The following is a 19,514-nucleotide window of genomic DNA, read 5'->3' on the forward strand; positions in this document are numbered from 1 at the left end:
GCTCTTAATTTTTTAGGATTATCTTGCAAATCCCCATCAAAGTGTAGTTTATATTGTTTCGATGGAGGAGTCTTCTAAGTCACCTCCTTTCTATCTTTGACTTTACTTGAGCCCCGTGAGCAAGGGATGGTTGAAGAAGAGTCCAACAATTCAAAGCTTGACTATCCCAATAAGAAAAGACCTTGTTATTGCTTGAAAATTTTTAAACATGACTCATTGAAATTTCCAAAATGGAGTATTCAATCTTACTCAAAATCTCTTCAATGGCTGAAGACTATTTTCAAAATTTTATTTTGCGTCAAATATTCCATATGATGATTAAGGAGCTCGGGATATAGATACAAGAAAAATTAGAAGACAAAAACTGAGAAGGCGAAGATTGAAAACATGTAAGAAGAGAACAATGGAGGGCACCATTCCAATTCAACATATGTTGGAGCCATTTCCAACAAGATTGGGCAAACTCACAATTAAGTAGAGATGGTCAATAAAATATAAGCTTTACCACACAGGACACAAGGAAACAAATAAGTGATGCTTGATCTATCTAATTTCATACCTATTAGAATCTTGTCTCAAAGCAAGCCAGTCAAAATTCCCCACTAAATTTACCAAGGAGGGAGAGTTACCCATTTTTCACAATATAAGAACCTAACTTAGCCCAATTCCAAATGATTTTATCTCGTTTACCAAAAATGGAAATCTATCTATTGTTGGTTTCTTCTTGAAAAACACTTTGATATCATTGGGGGGAGGTAGAAATTCAAAATATTTCCACCAAGTAGTACATGAATTAGTTGAATTGTTAATAATGAGGTAATATTTTACTTTAGAACCCCATAAGCACTTCAAAATATCTTCAAAAGTGATGCAAGGGGGTGTCCTACTCCTCAACAAACACCTGGAACTTACTACATAACTTATGAAAATCAAATTTGAAATTAGAAAACTAATCTTATTTGAACATGAAATTTATGCATCAAAACTAGGAGAATTTCATTGAAATTAAGAACAACTTTACAAAACAATCTTCCAAACCTATTGGCTTCTCATCTCCACATTATAATCTGATATAAATTTATTCCAAGACCTATAAAATAAAATTCCAACAATAACAAATGACCTTCAAATTGATCTTCTTTCTTCTTCCTTTCTCTCCTTCAAAATGCACCTGTAAAAACTAAACTCTAGAGAATCAAAATTCAGCTTGTATTTGACCACATGTAAATTTCATTTCATTTCATTTGGAATCCTAGAAGTGGTACATGCCCAACTAATATTCCCACCAAATTTCTCATTGAATTTGAAATTTGGACCTCCTATTGGTTTCACTTGCACCCCTCTTATAATTGCCTCAAATTAGGCCTTCGATTGATCCCAAAATAGCAAAACCTAGAACATCCACCTTGGGTGCCAATTTTTGCATCTTCCAAATTGTCATAGGGAATTTAATGTGTATCATAACATGTAAGTGGCCCAATCCCAAATCCAACGCCCAAGTTGGGTATCTAAAAATTTACATAGTAAATATTATTGATTTTACATAAAACTTCACCAAATGACAATTACAACTTGCCAAATTATTTGAATAAATAAATAGATTATTAAACACATTACTCAACCTTGTTCCACCTAAAATATTGAAAACCAAACCTTAGAAAATAAAAAAATTAAAATATACTATTTTTTGGTTGATGTCAACTACCATTAATTGTGTATGCTCCTGCATCAGATACCCATGGTAGAAAGAAAATGTATCATGGGCTGAACTCTAGAAAAAAATTGTAGACCCTATGCCTATCTTGGATCCATCTCTCTTCTTTGTCCACTAGAATTCTCCTATTCATTTCTTTCTACAATCTCATAACATTATTCCCTTTCATCCTTACTCCTCTTTTATCACTCATAGCATTCAAAGTATCAAATTTGACTTCCCACCAACTTAGTCTATTACAACCAGAATACACAACCGAACTCATACCTTCTCCTCTAACAAAACAAAATCTCTACCTTTGTCTCCCTTTTTATTTTACCTTTTCCCTATCCTTCCACCTTGTCCCCTTCATGAAAATTCATTGTCTTAATGCATCCTGAAAGACATATCATTGCTACAATCTAATTTTCTACACTCAAAATAGCATTAGTGCAACAATAAAGAGACTCAACTTTAACATTTTCCAACAAGGAATCAAGATCTCCAATCAAGAGGCCTTCATCATTACTGTTCTCAAACAATGATTCAATGGGAAACCATTCATTTACCTCCACATCTTATCTGTCAAATTTACTTTCATCAAAAGGAATCACTGTTGCAACAAACTTCTCTATTTCTTCATCCTCATTCTCATGAAAGGAAATAATAAAATTTTAATTTTACCTCACCTTTTGTTCCAACCTTTATTTTATTTGAATTCAACTCACTCCATTCTGCTTCAATTTGAATTAACAAATCATCTTTCTCCAATTCTTTTTGGTTAGTTTTAGAAAAAAACATGTTCTTACTTCATAACATCTAAAAAATTGATGTCATCTACTAAACAAACTGTTGCACTATTGCATACCTTTTCGATTCCTCCTTGCAATGGGCTCAACTTGTGTTTGATTCCATCCTTCATCAATGTTTATGTATTAGCATATCCATTGTGCACTGCTCTCATGTCAAATTGTCAAGGCCTCCCCAACAAAACATGATAAACATTCATAGGCATAATATCGCACATTATCTCATCATAATACTTTTCAATATTAAATTTTGCCAAGATTTGTTCACTGACCAAAACTTTCTTGTCATGTTGTAGCCAGGTTATCCTATATGGATGTGTGCATTTTCTCCTCTCTAGCTGCAATTTACTCACTATCTCTTTCGAAATGAGATTGTATGTGATGTTGGCAATTGACACTCATTGGATTCATATGTTGTCATTGATGGCAACAAGATTCTATAGAAGTCATATACCCGCATCAGGAGGCATTCACCGACAGATACTGACATTGGGTATTCAGGGTTACAACCGACACCGACACCGACACTGACATCCAACACTTCAGTGAAGTCGACATCAAGGAAGTATTTGCAAAATTATTTTGTAATTATTGTATAAGGCCGACATTGTATATCTTTTGTATTGTAAGCCGACATAAGGCATATTGTTTGTAAATGGTATATAGGTCAATTTGTTAGGTCATTATGTGATTATGGATTATGAAGAGGATATAGGAGAATATATGACAAGGCAGTAGAACTGTGTAATGCAAAGGATATGCATGTAGATCATTTGTATGCGAATGTTATATCATGCAAGGATCTGTAGATGTTTTGTAAAACATTCTTGGAGGAAAGGAGACACCGGTAGAAGTGTTCAGGGTTTATGAACTGGTACAGAGAAGAGATATAAATGGAACTCTTTTTGGCATTACAGATGCATTTTGTGAGTTCTTTATTACTGTTTTCCTTCAGTTGAAGCTTGTAGTCAGTGAGACTCTTTAGTGATGAACAGTGTGCCTTCCTGCATATGCAGGCTCCCTCTCTATGTAATATATTTCATATGGCCAGTGAATTGATATTATGGGTCACAAATCCCACCATGGTTTTTCCTCTTTGAGGTTTTCCACGTATAAATTCTCTGTGTTATGGTGTTCATTCATGTGGATGGTTTACTTGCTTCAAGTTATATGTTTATTCATTTACCGGTTTATATGTGTATGTTATAAAAGCATAAATTCTTATCTTACCGACAGAACATTGATTCAGCCCCCCTCTCAGTGTTCTTGGATCTCAACAATTGGTATCAGAGCTTGGTACCTTAGAAGAAGTTTAATAGCTTGAGGAAGATCCTGAAACCATAATCATTAAACATGGCTATGGAAAAATAACTTGAGATGACCCTTGAGGATTATGATGTTGAAAGGATGAAGAACTTGAAACTGCAAGATGAATTGAATTCTTCAAATGAATTCATTCTTGTCCTGCAAGAAAGGTTATCATCAGCTCAAGCTAGGAGAAAAGAACTTTTGCAAAAACATGATGATGAAAATGCACTCAAGGAAAATTGTCAGAAACTGAGTCAAGCAAACATGCTCATACAAAATGAAATACAAGACCCGACTATGAGGATGTCAAAGGATATTGAGGACAAAAAGAAGAAGGAAGAAAATCTTGCTATATCTCTAAAGAACAAATCTGAAGAATGTGACAGATTGGCTCAAGAGAATGATATGTTGAAAACTAGTTTGGTGCAATCCCAGAATAATGAACAAGAGCTTGAAAGACAAGTAATAACTCTGAGAGATGATATGACTACTGCAAGTGAGTACAAAGAAAAGTTTAGGATCGATGTTGCACAATTGGATGACTTATTGAAAAGACAAAGGCATAGTGATGATTCTAGAGGACTTGGATTTGTACAAGGTGTAACCTCCAGTACTGCAAATAAAGATCAGACAACTGGTATGCAGAACTCATAAGAACAGAGGAAACTGTTAAGGAAATCTAATGCTTATAAATTCAATGGTAGATGCTTTGTTTGTAACAAATTTAGGCATATGGCTAAACAATGTAGAAATAGAGCAAATCAAACTATAATTTTATTCTTGGTCAATGCACAAATTGCAAGAAATATGGTCATAAGTCAGAAGACTACAAAATGAATGTTAAATGTCATGCATGTGGAAAGTTTGGACATTTGGCTAATCAATGTAGGTCAAGGAATGACACCGGATATGTTAAAGCAATTCAAAAGAACAATGTTATATGCTATGCATGCAAAAAAATAGGTCATATTGCTAAGTATTGCAGAAGCAAGACTAAACATGTTAGCAACAATAATGAGAAATGATAGTAGAAGGTAGATGAAATACAATAAGATCAGACCAAGAGATGGGTTAGAAAATATGAAGAACCAAGTGGAGATGCAACTAAACCGGTAACCCCACCGGTAGAACAAAGCATTTCTCCACCGACAGGAAATTCAACTGGTAGCTGAGGCATAAGCCTTAGGGGTTGGCAAATTCATGGCAAACCTTGCATATTCCTTAGAGGATATCAGAAGATATCTGGAGAGTTGTGTTAATCATTGATGAAGGTTTACCCAACATAGAGCTATGAAATCGACATCCGGTAGGGTACATTACTAAGCATTTATGCCAGTGAAGGATTAGGGTTTACTCGGTGATAAAAGGGAAAAGTGGATTCATTTTCACTCACCCAACACTCAAGCAACCAGAGCGAAGCAAAGGCGAATCTCAGACGATTAAGAGCGAGCAAAGGCATTCTGAAAGGATTTCCAACAATTATTTGAGAAGATATCAAATCTTCTAACCGACAATCATTTTTAGGTATTTCTTCGAAATGGCATCCAGATCATCTGCTCCTACTTTCATTGAAAATTCCACCATTATTGAAGTCAAGGATAGGATGAGACCCATTTTCAAGGAAGTTTCCTTGATAGCCAAGAAGGAAGACTCTGCGGGAGCATTCTCTAGGGTTCTTGACGACGTGATGTATGTAGAAGATGTAAGGGCATATATTCACTGCACCTTGGAGGATCTAGGCACATAGGAGATAAAAGGCATGTATCAATCTGTGATATTGGGTAGCTTTAGAACAATCAAGCCGAAATACAAAGCCATTGAGGATCTAGGGTTAACTGGTATCCTATACATACTGGAATTCAAAGATGAGCTCCTCAGTTATGTTCTGAGTAGGGTTCACAATGAGTTCATCTGGTTGGATCAACCCTACATGATCACAAAGGAGGCTATTCAAGAAGTTGCCGACTTACCCAAAGTCGAGCAAGAACCTGGAAAGAAGATCTCCAACATTGAGGTTGAGAAGCTCACCGACGCAACCCATGATGGAAGATCAATGAGGATAAGCACCATCAAGGACATAGATGTGAAGTTTGCAAGCATGATAATTGGTTATAAGGTAACTCAATCTAGTCAATTGAACTTTGTTGCCAGTTCTTGCATCCATGCTGCACACCAAATGCTAAGGAATGATGGAAAATATGACTTGTGTGAATGGCTAAGAAGTGAACTTATGTTGAATCTTGGCAAAATTAAGGGTGTCAAGAAATAAACTTTTAGATTTGGGAATCTCATTGTCTGTTTAATGCTATACTTCATAAATGAGCTACTTGGTCTAGGAAAGAAGTGTTGGGCTCATGACATACCAGTAGGTATGCAGATAAAGGAAGCAATCACCAGTCTTGGTACCAATAGGGATGAAAAGCTTTGGGGCTACTTCAAAACTTTTCAAGAAAACATGAGACAAAAGGAAAGGATTTCAAAGCACATTGTGGAGAAATACTCCACTGATATTTGTTTTATGGTTAAGACTGATGAAACTCTCATGGAGGCAGTGGAACCAAGGACCATATGGGTTACTGAGCTTGGATATGAAGTGGATGATAACATTTTGGAACTTTATGCAAATGTTGCTAGAAGATCCATTGGATGATAAGACCAAACATTTTGGCACCGCAGAAGAAAAGGCTCTTGAAGTCAAAACTGGCTTCAACAAGAAGAGAAGAGAGAAGAAAATTGATAAGATGTCTGCATTTATTTAGAATGTGATTCATAGGATAGATACTGAAATGGGTTATGGATCCAAACCGATAGGAGAATTGACAGTGGCTATTGTTCATGAAGTGAAGAGGCCTGAAACTTTCATTTCTACTATCATTTCTGATTCTGATCCAGGGAATAATGAACCTCTAGCATTCAGAAGGGTACAAAGAAAGAAAGTTGACCAGCCACTGGTAGAGGAGAAGAAGGTGGAGCCAAGGAGGAAGCTTTTAAGAAAGGCAACAAAACCTACTATACCCCCACCTCCGGCAAGGAAACCTATTCAGAAGAGAAAACTAGTTACATCCACTCCGACAACCCCCAACAAGAAAAAGAAGAGTGACAATGCTATTGAATCTGGTAAGGTTACAATGACCTGTGCTGAGCTAATAGGTGAAATAACTAAGGATGGTATTTTGAAGAATGTATCCAGTTACTTTAAAAATTTAGAGGATAATGAGCAGAATGGGATTGAAGAGGCAATTTTGTTACACACACACACACACACACACACACACACACACACACACACATAAGAAAGCCTTAGTAGAAATTTTGAAGGAAATTCCTCTATCACTGTACAATAAGTTAGATGCTAGAAGACTTGATGTAGTTAAGATAGATAGAGAAATTAAGGAAGTAGAACTTTTGAATTTGTGTGGTTCAATAAGCAATGAGGAAATGAAAATGTGTATAGATGTTGCAAACAATACAATTTTTAGTAGCAAACCCCAACAAATGAGCTTAATGATGGGCATGGTCAATGAGGTTATAAATGAGACCAGAGATGGTTGGTCCAAATTCTTCCAAAAGAATCCAGATTTTCTCACCTCACATGAAGAATTTGTTAAGGCAAAAACTTCCACCATTCCGGATAAATCAAAAGGGAAAGGTATTTTGGGAAGTTCACAACCAATTTTGGATATACCGACAGTAAACAAGAGTGTATAGACACCACCGACAGTAAAGGAGAGTATACAGTTTATAACGACAAAGACAATTTTTGAGCAAGGCAATGTACAAGGTACTAAAAATATTGTGGATAATACTCCACCGACAATAATTGATACTACACCAAGTGGCGAAGCCACCGGTGCAAAGGAGGATAAGGTAAAGGGGACTATACCGACATTTGATGTTGATTCCTCGACGAAAATTTTGGCAATTGACACTTCCCAAGTTGTGAAGAAATCAACAATTGAGATGAATCCCATTGAATTAATGATGGCAGCTATTCAAAAGCTATTAAAGGAGGGATCTGCAGATAAAGGAATAATAGAACAGTCAATTACAGTTTTGCATAGACAAATTCCTGATTGTATGATTGAGAATGAAGCAAGCCCTTCCGACAAGCTTAAGACACTAACTAAGCATATATTTAACAACTTTCAATCATTGCAACAAATTTCAGACCGAAAGGCACTTGAGAGATTTAATTTGGCTAAGAGAGCTACTTTTGACGAAATTATTGAAATAGAGAAGAGGAAGATTGAAGAAAAACTGATTCTTATTGAAAATTGTTTGAAACAGTGTACTAATATCTATAGGGCCTGCTGTAACATAGAAATTCTTACAACTAATGTAGACAACAGATTAAAGGAGTTACATGATAAGGTTGCTAACATTGCTAATTCTTTTGATGGATTAACCTCACTCACAACATCCATTGATGGACAAATTTTGTCTTTGGAGAATCAAATTTTTGCTTTTGAAAAGGAAAGAGAAAAGATCATTCAGAGAGCAAGGAGTCTCAGAGGATTGGCGAGTCCAAGATTGGATTCACTTGGTGTACATAAGAGAGAATATATGGATATGCTTGCTAAGCCCACACCGACAAAAGTCTCAGAGAAGGAAACACTTGCACACTTACTGAGTGGGTTGGTATCCATATATGAAACTTTCAAAAAGCGGCTGGGATACATACTTATAGTTGGTAGACAACGCTTACCTGAAAATTTTGAAATTGGTCAAGCTCTGGTAGAATAATATGTATTTATTCATTCTTTTGCACATATTCTAAACCCAATTCTTTCAATTCTTTCACTGGTCTTTGGCGTTGATGCCAAAGGGGGAGTGTATATAATGTGAAAAATATCAAACAAAAAAATATGGGAAGGATATCAAACAGAGTGCATTGCTTAGGGGGAGCATGTGTCATATTTCAGTTAACTGGGAGGGAATCCATTTTTCACATGAGTGTTGCCATCAATGCAAAAGAGGGAGATTGTTGGCAATTGATACTCATTGGATTCATATGTTGTCATTGATGGCAACAAGATTCTATAGAAGTCATATACCGACATCATGAGGCAATCATCAACAGATACTAACATTGGGTATTCAGGGTTACAACCGGCATGGGCACGGGCACCGACATTTAAAACTTCAGTGAAGACGACATCAAGGAAGTTTTATTTTCAAAATCATTTTGTAATTATTGTATAAGGCCTACATTTTATATATTTTGTATTGTAAGCCGACATAAGGCATATTATTTGTAAAGGGTATATAGGTCAGTTTGTTAGGTCATTATGTCATTATGGATTATGAAGAGGATATAGGAGAATATATGACAAGGTAGTAGAACTGTGTAATACGAAGGATATTTATGTAGATCATTTGTATGTGAATTTTATATCATGCAATGATCTGTAGATGTTTTGTAAAGCATTCTTGGAGGAAAGGAGATACCGGTAGAAGTGTTTAGGGTTTATGAACCAGTACAGAGAAGAGCTATAACTGGAACTCTTTTTGGCATTATAGATGCATTTTGTGAGTTCATTATTATTGTTTTACTTCAACAAAAGCTTGTAGTCAACGAGACTCTTTAGTGATGAGCAGTGTGCTCTAGGTAGTGTGCCTTCCTGCATGTGCAGGCTCCCTCTCTATGTAATATCTTTCATATGGGTAGTGAATTGATATTGTGGGTCACAAATCCCACTGTGGTTTTTCCTCTTTGAGGTTTTCCACGTATAAATTCTGTGTTATGGTGTTCATTCACGTGGATGGTTTATTTGCTTCAAGTTATATGTTTCTTCATTTACCGGTTTATATGTGTATGTTATAAAAGCATAAAATCTTATCTTACCGACATAACACTGATTCACCCCCCCCTCTCAGTGTTCTTGGATCCCAACATGTGCTTCCATCATCTATGATAACATTACATACCTTGTGTTGACACATGCATCTTGTTCTAAATACGTTCTTTGTTTGAACTAGTTCATTCAACAAGAATCTCCTAGTGACTAGCACTTCTCCATTTTCAGCATCCTCTACTTGTGAAGGTTCAACTTCATCATTAACATTTGGCACTCTTGCTTTGTTGTCATTTCTTCTTGTGTTTTCATGTTTAAGGTATTGATATGCTTTTTTTCCTTCTTCTCCACATTCAAAATAAGTTATCTTGTAATTTCCTCTTCCTAACCTTCTACCCCATTTTTCTCTCTAGAATCTTGTTCATGGGAGTAAGAATCAGTGTTCCTCTAATTTTTATTGTTTCCATGGTCTTTATTTTTTAGATTTCTTAGAATTGAATCATCATTCCGATCTCCATATGATCTTCCTTCTATCTTTTTATCATGACCTCTTCCTGTTTATTTGTTCTCAAATCTTTTGTTCATTCTTTCTTCTATCTTCAAGGCAAACAAGTATGCATCTTTCATTATGTAAAATCTCATTAAAGCCATCTTTTCTTGTATGCTTGGCCTTAAACCATTGATTTATCTTACAACCTTCTGCTTAGTAGCTTCAACATATCTTGTTCTAACCAGGATCCTATTAAACTTCTCTATATACTCCTCCATTGTTTTGGTTCCTTGTATTAAACCTTGCATTTTCCTAAGAAAATCTATTTCATAATCCACTGTGATGAATTGTCTTTTCATCTTCTCCACCATTCTACTCCACTTGGCAATTTTATCCTTGCCTTTCTTTCCTCTTTCTAGTTGAACCTCTCTCCACCAAATTGAAGCTCCCTTCAATCTAGTTTTTCCATATCTCACTCTATCAAGGTCTTCAACCTCTTCAAATTCAAAATATTCATCCATGTTATTGATCCAATCCACTAGCTCTTCAGGATCCAAATTCCCACTGAATGTAGGAAAAACAATTTTTGGTCTCTTTCTTATGTTTGACATACCTTCGACAAAGGATCATTCACAACCGCTATTGCTACTTCATCTTCTTCACCACTTCTATTGACATTTTTTGTAGCTTCATCCTCTTCACTCTTAAGTTCTCTCCTTTGATCAAAACCTCTTCTAATTTCCTCTTTTAAAGTTTTAACTTGCCTTCTTGAGGCTCTAAAATAATCACCACAAACATTTCATCTAGAGATTTCCACCTCCACTTCTAGCTCTACGTTTACCCCTACCACATGGGTCTCCTCTTGGAAGCATTTTTCTCAAACTCACAACTCACAAGTCTTGGAGCAATTTGCCTCACATTCGACAATCTATTTGCACACTCAAGAAATCCTTCCTTGATACCATTGATGCAAGGGGGTGTCCTACCCCTAAAAAATTTCTTGAAACTTAATACAACACTTAGGCAAATTTGCTTCGAAATTAAAAAACTAATTAATGTTATTTGAACACCAAATTTATGTATCAAAACTAGGAGAAATTTCATTGAAATTAATAACAATTCTACAAAACAATCTTCTAAGCCTATTATTGGCTTCTCATCTACACATTACAATATGATATAGATATGTTTTAAGGCCCACAAAATGAAATTTTAGCAATACAAAATGACCTTCAAATTGATCTTCTTTCTTCTTCCTTGCTCTCCTCCAAAATGCACCTATAAAAATTAAATTCTAGACAATTGAAACTCAACTTGTAATTGCCCACATGTAAAATTCATTTCATTTGGAATCCTAGAAGGGGTACACCCAACTAATATTTCGACCAATTTTTTCATTGAATTTGAAATCGAGATCTCCTATTGGTTGCACTTACACTTCTCTTACAACTATCTCAAATTAGGCCTTTTGTTGATCCCAAAATAACAAAACCTAGAATCTGCACCTTGGGTGCCAACTTTTGCATATTCTAGATTTTCATAAGACAATTATTGTGTGTCATAACATGTAAGTGGCCCACTCCCAAATCCAAAGCCCAAGTTGGGCAATTAAAAATTTACACAATAAATATTGGTGGTTTTACATGAAACTTCACCAAATGACAATTACAACTTGCCAAATTATTTAAATAAAATAAATGGCTTATTACAAACAATATTCAACCTTATTCCACCTAAAATATTAAAAATCAAACCTTAGAAAATACAAAATTAAAAAAAAACTTTCTTTTGGTTGATGTCAATTACCATTAACCATGGATGCTCTTGCATAAAAAAGGTTTTTGATTACAAAGGAAAGCCTACACATAAAGAAAAAAAAAAGAAAAATGCTTATTTTTCCAAAATAAAACATACACATAAAGAAAATAAATAAAAATATTTTTGGGTGACTATTTGAGGGAGTTGTCTTAGTCACAACCCCATTTTGATCTTTTGACGTTCATGGTAACCAATACTTTTTTATGGTATTAAAAAAATAAAAGATGAAAATGTTTTGAAATGAAAATATGACTTATTGTGATATATAAAAATTCAACTACACTATGTTGTGCTTGAAATCTTTAAATGAAATCACAAAAAGGATAGAATAATGAGAAAGGGAGAAACAAAATCAAAATAAGATCACTTGGAAGTTCATGCAAAATCACCAAGAAGGATTTCACTTCAACCTTATTGTTCTTTGCAATCCCACAAAAGTGATGACCAATTATCTTCAAGAAAATGATGCATAATATGATAGAGCTTGATAGTTTGCAAAAATGGTAGAATTTCCTCAATGGTTGCAAATTTCAATTCTAAGCGAGACAAAAATCATCTTCTTTTATAAAAAAGACAAGTTAGAGTAGTTTTGTTCAACTCGATTGCATGTAGGAGTGCTACTTCCAAACTATCAGTGGGAAGGTAATGCTCCAATAATTGCCATTAAAATTATTAATTTTTATGCAAGACTAATGCATTGTGTGAACACCTAGAAATAACACTCCTGTCTTGAAAAATTTGAATTTTAAAGGCTTGGATTATCATATGAATGTCAGATTTACATGATTAAGTGTTATCATTTTGTAATTGAAATATTCCATACTAAAGGGCTAAAGTGAGGACAAAATGTAACATGAAATTGTAAGCATGTGCAATTTGTAACACTACACAAGTGATAACCCATTTTTTTATGGAAGGATTTTATATTTGTATTACAATCTTACTTTATGAGTAATACTAATTTTCTACTTCAAACTATATGTATGGAGCATCCTATTCTCTATACAAAACAACACCTAATAAAAATACAAAATTTGCAAGTCACAACGGATTTTTATGCGATTTCTATTGGTTTGTTCTTCTTAATCCGCCTTTTCAATTTTGTAAAAATGCAAAAAATCCATTGAAAAACAATTGCATTATTTGGAAAACCCCACACTCCAAAAATCCCCAATACATTCTTTGGAAATCAACAATAGATTATAATACACATGTAGAGCAAGCTTCTCACATGGTTATCACTAACAAAGATCTAGAGGCAACTCAATAGCTCCCAGACTCTCAAAATGAATCACTATACATGGTCATAATGCAATATCCTCATGAAAAAGGGTTGCCTTTTAAGACAAGACAAGCCAACAATGTTCATTTATCAACAATAAATTTTTGTCATTGCAAGGTTTAGACACCATTTTCCCAACACTTCTCCCCCCTTTGTACTAGTTGTTATATGTTCTATGATTAGAACGTTAACTCTATTTGAATTTTAAAAATGTATTTAGATCCATCCATTTTTTAAATATCTTAATATTTCTTTTTTAAAATAATAAAACAAACACATTCATAAATGAAAAAGTAATAATAATAATAATAATAATAATAATAATTATAATTTTAAATAATTAATGGTGGATCACACATGATGAACCTCAATACCAACTATGGGCCCTCTTTCAGGTATAATTTTTTTTTTAATTGAAAGAAGAATAAATTCAGTTCATACGCAATTTTGAATGAAAACTCTTTCTAGGTTAGTAGGTAGCCGGTCATACCAGCTTAACTAGGAAATCTCATAATTAGACGTAATGTATTTATATTAATATTCCGAATATACCCAAATTAGTACAGCTGCATGATAACATCCCTTGTATAAGGCATCTGAGAAGAAGAATATTACATTGTGGAGGAGAATTAGGTGAGAACAAATATTCCAGTTCACTGCAGCTCAACCCCCCGTAATATACCTAGGTGCCTTTGCTTATCTCTTTCGGAAAAGCTCAAGATAATTTTATCTATTGCTACAGGCATGCAGTATATCATAAGACACAAAATGTGCATTTTTAGGATCTTGCTTGTATGTTTTTATTTGTTAGTAGTTCTTGGTGTAATTCTTGTAGCAAATGCACACGCTCAAAAAAAGTTGGGTTTTGCGTCTGCCAATTCAAGCTTTAGAATTGCGATTTTTGCAGATTTACATTATGGCGAAAATGCATGGACAGATTGGGGTCCCCTGCAAGACCAGAAGTCCAGTAAGGTTATGGCCACTGTTCTAGACAAAGAAAGCCCAGGTGATGTTTCTCAGAAAATTTAGCTTGCTTTAGATTCCTAATTTTTTGGGTGTGTGATAAAAAATTGTTGATTTTATCTATAATTAAAAAAGTCTAGAAGACCAGTTCATTCTGAAGACGTGATTGTACTAAGATTTGATTGTAAGCTTAAAATGAATGAGAATTCATTGGGCATTTGGGAATATGTTGCTTACATGTTAAATATTATGATTTTTCTTGAATATATGTCTTTATGTTTTTCATTGGATATATATCTTTATTTTGTCTAGCACTTTAAAGGTATTAATAGATTTCAAAGGCTATTTAAATGTGTAAGCAGTCATTGAGATTGCGAGTTTGCGGCTCGAAGTTTGTTTATTTGGCATTTCAGGAAATGTTGCATTACAATACCCGTAATTGTGATTTTAATCGTTTGATTACATTTATGTAGTTTATCCAATTCTTTTTCAGAGGATGATACTTATTGTTAGAATTGAAAGCAATGAAAGCCTGGTAGCTGGGCATTTCAGAATTAATTGGCCATTTAATAGTACATGGCTTAAATTGCCGATAATATTTGTGTTTTATAGTTTGATTACATATGCATGGTCTATACCGGTGGATTTGAATGTGAATCATAACATAAAAACAATGATTGGACATTTGAGAATGTTTTTGGGAATTGCCTAAAGTTTATCTTTAAATCTTAATGGTTTGAATGCATATTTGTGGTTTAGCTACTACTTTATCAGAGGTCATGGTTTGAATCAATAAAACAAAGTGCTAATGCATATTAGCAGTAACTGGGTAACTTGGAATGTATGTGACATATCTATAAGTTCATCAGAAAACTCATAATTTGTGGCTTAAACTAATTATATTAGTGTTTTTCTTGTCTTTGGTGTATCTCACATTTATGAGTTCATGGTACTCTGTAAATTTGAAAACAAATGAAAATGTTAGCAGGAATTGCGAATTGTCTATGGAGCACCCAAAATTTACCATTAAATATAACGAGTTTTTCTTTTCAATTAATTATTAAACACAGTCAATGGTAAATTTTGGGTGCTGGATGGGCGTTGCCCAGGAATTGGGTGTTTCATATAATATAGGTCATGAATTCTTGAAAATGAATTAAAATTTTTAGCCTGTAATTGGTATTCCAGATTTTGTGGTTTATCTTGGAGATGTTGTCACAGCCAACAATTTGCCTATCAGGAATGCAACCAAGTACTGGGAGCAGGCCATTTCACCCACTAAGAGCAGGAACATTCCTTGGGCTTCTGTGTTTGGTAACCATGATGACATGGCATTTGAATGGCCTGATGAATGGTTTGGAAGCTTGGGATTGCCAAGCATTCAGTGTCCACATTCTTCTTTGGCAACAGGTAGTCCCAAATTTTGTGTACCCATGATTGCTATAAACTTAAATTTTAGGAGCATTCATCTGCAATTCAAAGTGTTTGGTTGCTTGTTATTCTATATTTTTCTTGTCGATTTTGCTTTCTTGTCAATTTTGCTTCTTTGCTTCAGAGCTGTTGAAATGGTTTTATGTAGTTGGATTCCAATGCATAAAATAAAACTCAACTAAATTTACTAAATTCATATCTCTCTCTTTCTAGCATATATAGCATAGTATATGTGTTTTAGATTTTCCAACTGTGCTATACATATGAAAAACTAAAAACAAAAAGAGTCTTTCATTGAAAGTGTTCCCTTACTTCAAATAACCTGTGCTCTGGAGTACTTAGTGCCACTATACTCCACATGAGATACATGCTGCTACCCCTAAAATAAAAGGTTTTTAAAGTTGTCAGCTTCTATTTTGATTGTAGAAATCTGCAATTATATCCAGTCACCAGTCTGTCAAATGCCCTGATTTCGTTCTACTAATCAAGCTGTTACAGTCAGATCCCCGAAGTAACCACTTTTTATGTGTTTGTCTATTGGATAGAATTTTGGAAGGAATGAATTTGATTTATAAATCAAGAGAAAGAAGAAAGAAGTTTAACTTATATTCTATTGTTTCTGCCACAGGAGTTGAACAAATGACTGACTGCTATTTCCAAGGGACATCCCGTGTTGACATGTTGAAGATGGATGCGCAACAAAGTTTGTCTCACTCATCATTTGGACCTAAAAGTCTTTGGCCCAGCGTATCGAACTATTATCTTGAGATCGCTTCTTATAAGTATTCTAAATCACCAGCAGCCTTGTTATACTTCCTAGATTCAGGTGGTGGTTCTTACCCTGAAGTAATTTCAAAAAATCAAGCAAAATGGTTCCAACAAACAGCAGCCCAAAAAAACCCTAATTCAAGGTAAAGAACAGCTATGCAAAAGCAGTCCTAATCTCTTACTGTTAAGGCATTTAGAAGACAAAATGCTCTAACGTTATGATTCTTTAATAATGTCCAACTCATCTAGGATGTCAGGCTTCATTCAACTTGCACATAACAGGTTATAGAAGTGTTTCTTAAGTTAAGGTGGTTTGCATAGAAATGTATAATCTGGCTTTGCTGGATCTGATTCGCATTGAACACTCTTGAAGGGTATAAATTTGCAAGCCCTTTTCCTGAGGCCCCCCTGCTTTTGAGTGGCTTTGAATATGTCAACTTTAGCCATTACTTGATGCGTGTACAACTTTTTTTCACGTTTGCTAGAAGTAGGATGTGAAATACTTGTGGCTATTAATTTTTAGCTAAAGTTGGATAAGTTTAAGGAGTAGTGAGGTTTTCTTGGATAAGACTAGAGCTAGTGAATGAGATTTTTTCTGATGTAAAATGTAGAATAGATTGTTAGGGTACTTCCTAGATTTGATGAGTAATTGGAACCATTTCCAGTGGAAACATGCAAAACAGTTATAAGAGAGGCCTGCTGTTATGGATTGCAGGATTCCGGAAATTGTCTTTTGGCATATTCCTAGTCAAGCCTATAAAGAAATTGCCCCTCGTGTTGGCACTCCAATCAAGGATCCATGTGTTGGTTCAATAAATCTTGAGCGAGTTGATTCCCAAACAGCTGAATGGGGAATTATGGATATCTTGACAAATAGAACATCAGTTAAGGTATGGAACTATACATTAAATTCTGATGGTTTGATCTTTTGCCATTCCAGCTACATTTATATTTGCTGTCCGAGTGGGAGAGGGCACATTTCATTACCGAGATATTTTACATGTATTAAGGAAATGCCTTTTTGGTTTTACATGACATTCTATTAGAGATTTATGTCTAGGTTAAATTTGAGACGAAGAAACTGTATCAGGATGTGTCTTAAAGCTTGCATTTTTCCCTCATTAATCTCTTCTGAATAAACAATGGAACCTGAAAACAGGAAAAAAGGATGAAGCAAATCAAGCATAGATGAGCTTATTTCATAGTTTTTATTTCAAATTATTGTTAAGAGCTCTTATGTCTATTGGTATATGCAGGCTGTATTTGTTGGTCATAACCATGGTTTGGATTGGTGCTGCCCATGTAAGAACCTTTGGCTTTGTTTTGCTCGGCATACTGGTTATGGAGGTTATGGCAGTTGGCCAAGAGGAGCTAGGATTTTGGAGCTTGTTGAAGGAAATTCTGAACTTAAGTCATGGATTAGAATGGAGGATGGAACAACCCATAGTCACATGACAATAACTTCGGCATGAAAGCTTGATATAAATTCCAGCTAGGTTGATATGAATTAGCTTAGACTTCGATTTGTTTGCTATTTCGTCTAAAAAGATCATTGTCATATGATTTCATTGTATATAAAACAAATATTTTTCAGAGTGGTTCTTGCATCTTGCATATTGAACCAAAGACAATTATGTCTTGCAAGTTGAAAGAACTCAACGCACACCATGACTTGCAGAGTTTGGAGGAAATTAACTATAACATAATGAAACTTTACCAACAAATATAAACCAATACAGATGCATCTAAGCACAGATTCAACATCTGATAGATATCCAGAAGACTCAAGGTGCCAATCCCTATGTCTGACACCTATTTGGGATGAAATTTTTGGGAGTTATGTCATGTTACCCATATATTTAACCCTAGTAAATTTTCAGCATTTGATGTCACACTTTATCCTTGGTGCATTATAAGTATCAGCACAGTTAGGCAGAAGTCGCAAGGAGGGGTATGCTGCAGCTATTTTTTCCTGCTGGTGGTTCCATTTAACCTTTTTGCAAAGTTCAAAATTGCAAAAATAGAATCTTTCCCTATATGCAGAGTGACACTTCACCAGAAAGGGAAATTTGAGTGGTGGGTAACTTGTTGGGGTTAAGAAATTCGTAGTGCTCCTGGATGTATTTCAGGAGAACTTTACACTAAATGACAGATATATGGAATTTAAATAGTTTAAGTTTTGAGACTATTTGCTAGCAGTGTAGCAAAATAGATGTGTTCATCCACAGGACTATTTTTTAGAGAAGAGCTTGTCGATTTTCTCTGTATCACTTGTGCAGAAAATACTGGAATAATCGAAGGGTTGTAGTTCAATTGGTGAGTATGATGGTATGTTCCTTGATTACATTATCTACTTAAGTTCAAATTCTGCTGAGGTGCAGTTGTGCTAGGTTTATCTCCTCGATGATCTCCACAGATTGAAACTTGATACTCATGGCACTTTAGCTAATAAAGGATATCTTTTTGTTTTGATGTATGCTCTTTCATAATATTGTAATCTGTTATTTAAAGACAGAGATGCTGATATCTATTTAATCCAGCTGTTTCCATTTAAAAAAAAAAAAGAAAAAAAAAATTAAAAAAAAACCAAAAGACCAGAATGCCACACTCAATAGGATTGCTACGTTATCAAGTTTAGATTTGGTGTGTTGATGAGTGTTAGTCAATGTGCTACAAGGATTGTGCCGCTCCGGCTATGAAGGATATGACTCGACACAAGTAAAAGGCACAACAATATGATCGAAATGGTAAGAGAATACTTTTCAATTTTTTCTATATTGTTTCAAAACTTTATCGCCATTATTTCAGAGAGCATAGGTGCACTAAGGAACGAGAATTGAATTATTGATTGTACTAAAATACTCTTCCACTATTTTCTTTTGTTTTGTGACTGCTTTCTACCAAGACATTTATTAAGTGTTTCCTTAGTTGAATTTTTAAAGGTTCTGGATAAAATTGTGCAGCAATTCGTTAATTAACTGAGAGATGCCTTCTTTCATGGTTTTTTGTTCTTTCTTCTTTGAAACCGAGGGGTTATTTGGTTTGTCACTAAATTCATCCTAAATAGTTGTTTACGCCAGCAAGAGTTATTTGTTGATTAATGAAGAGACTACTACTATCATGGAAAATGAAAATATTCACGAAACCAACAGAAAAA

At 34.7% G+C, this 19,514-nt stretch overlaps 1 protein-coding gene across 6 annotated transcripts; it reads left to right on the top strand.

Annotated features, from left to right (window-relative positions):
- The first annotated feature begins 13,750 nt into the window (after positions 1 to 13,750).
- Positions 13,751 to 18,829, top strand: LOC131044067 (probable inactive purple acid phosphatase 16). Of its 6 annotated transcripts, none has more exons than XM_057977330.2 (6): positions 13,751 to 13,881; positions 14,103 to 14,201; positions 15,347 to 15,568; positions 16,218 to 16,500; positions 17,073 to 17,247; positions 17,614 to 18,829. In XM_057977330.2, the coding sequence occupies exons 2-6, from the start codon at positions 14,171 to 14,173 to the stop codon at positions 17,827 to 17,829; spliced, it is 927 nt and encodes a 308-aa protein (XP_057833313.1). In that variant the 5' UTR covers positions 13,751 to 13,881; positions 14,103 to 14,170; the 3' UTR covers positions 17,830 to 18,829. The 6 variants fall into 6 exon arrangements, with proteins under 6 accessions (XP_057833313.1, XP_057833316.1, XP_057833314.1 ...); XM_057977333.2 differs by having other exon boundaries at positions 13,848 to 13,868; XM_057977331.1 differs by having other exon boundaries at positions 13,860 to 13,987.
- The last annotated feature ends 685 nt before the right edge of the window (positions 18,830 to 19,514 follow it).

This window comes from Cryptomeria japonica, chromosome 3 (genome assembly GCF_030272615.1).
Source record: "Cryptomeria japonica chromosome 3, Sugi_1.0, whole genome shotgun sequence".
Lineage (NCBI taxonomy): Eukaryota > Viridiplantae > Streptophyta > Pinopsida > Cupressales > Cupressaceae > Cryptomeria > Cryptomeria japonica.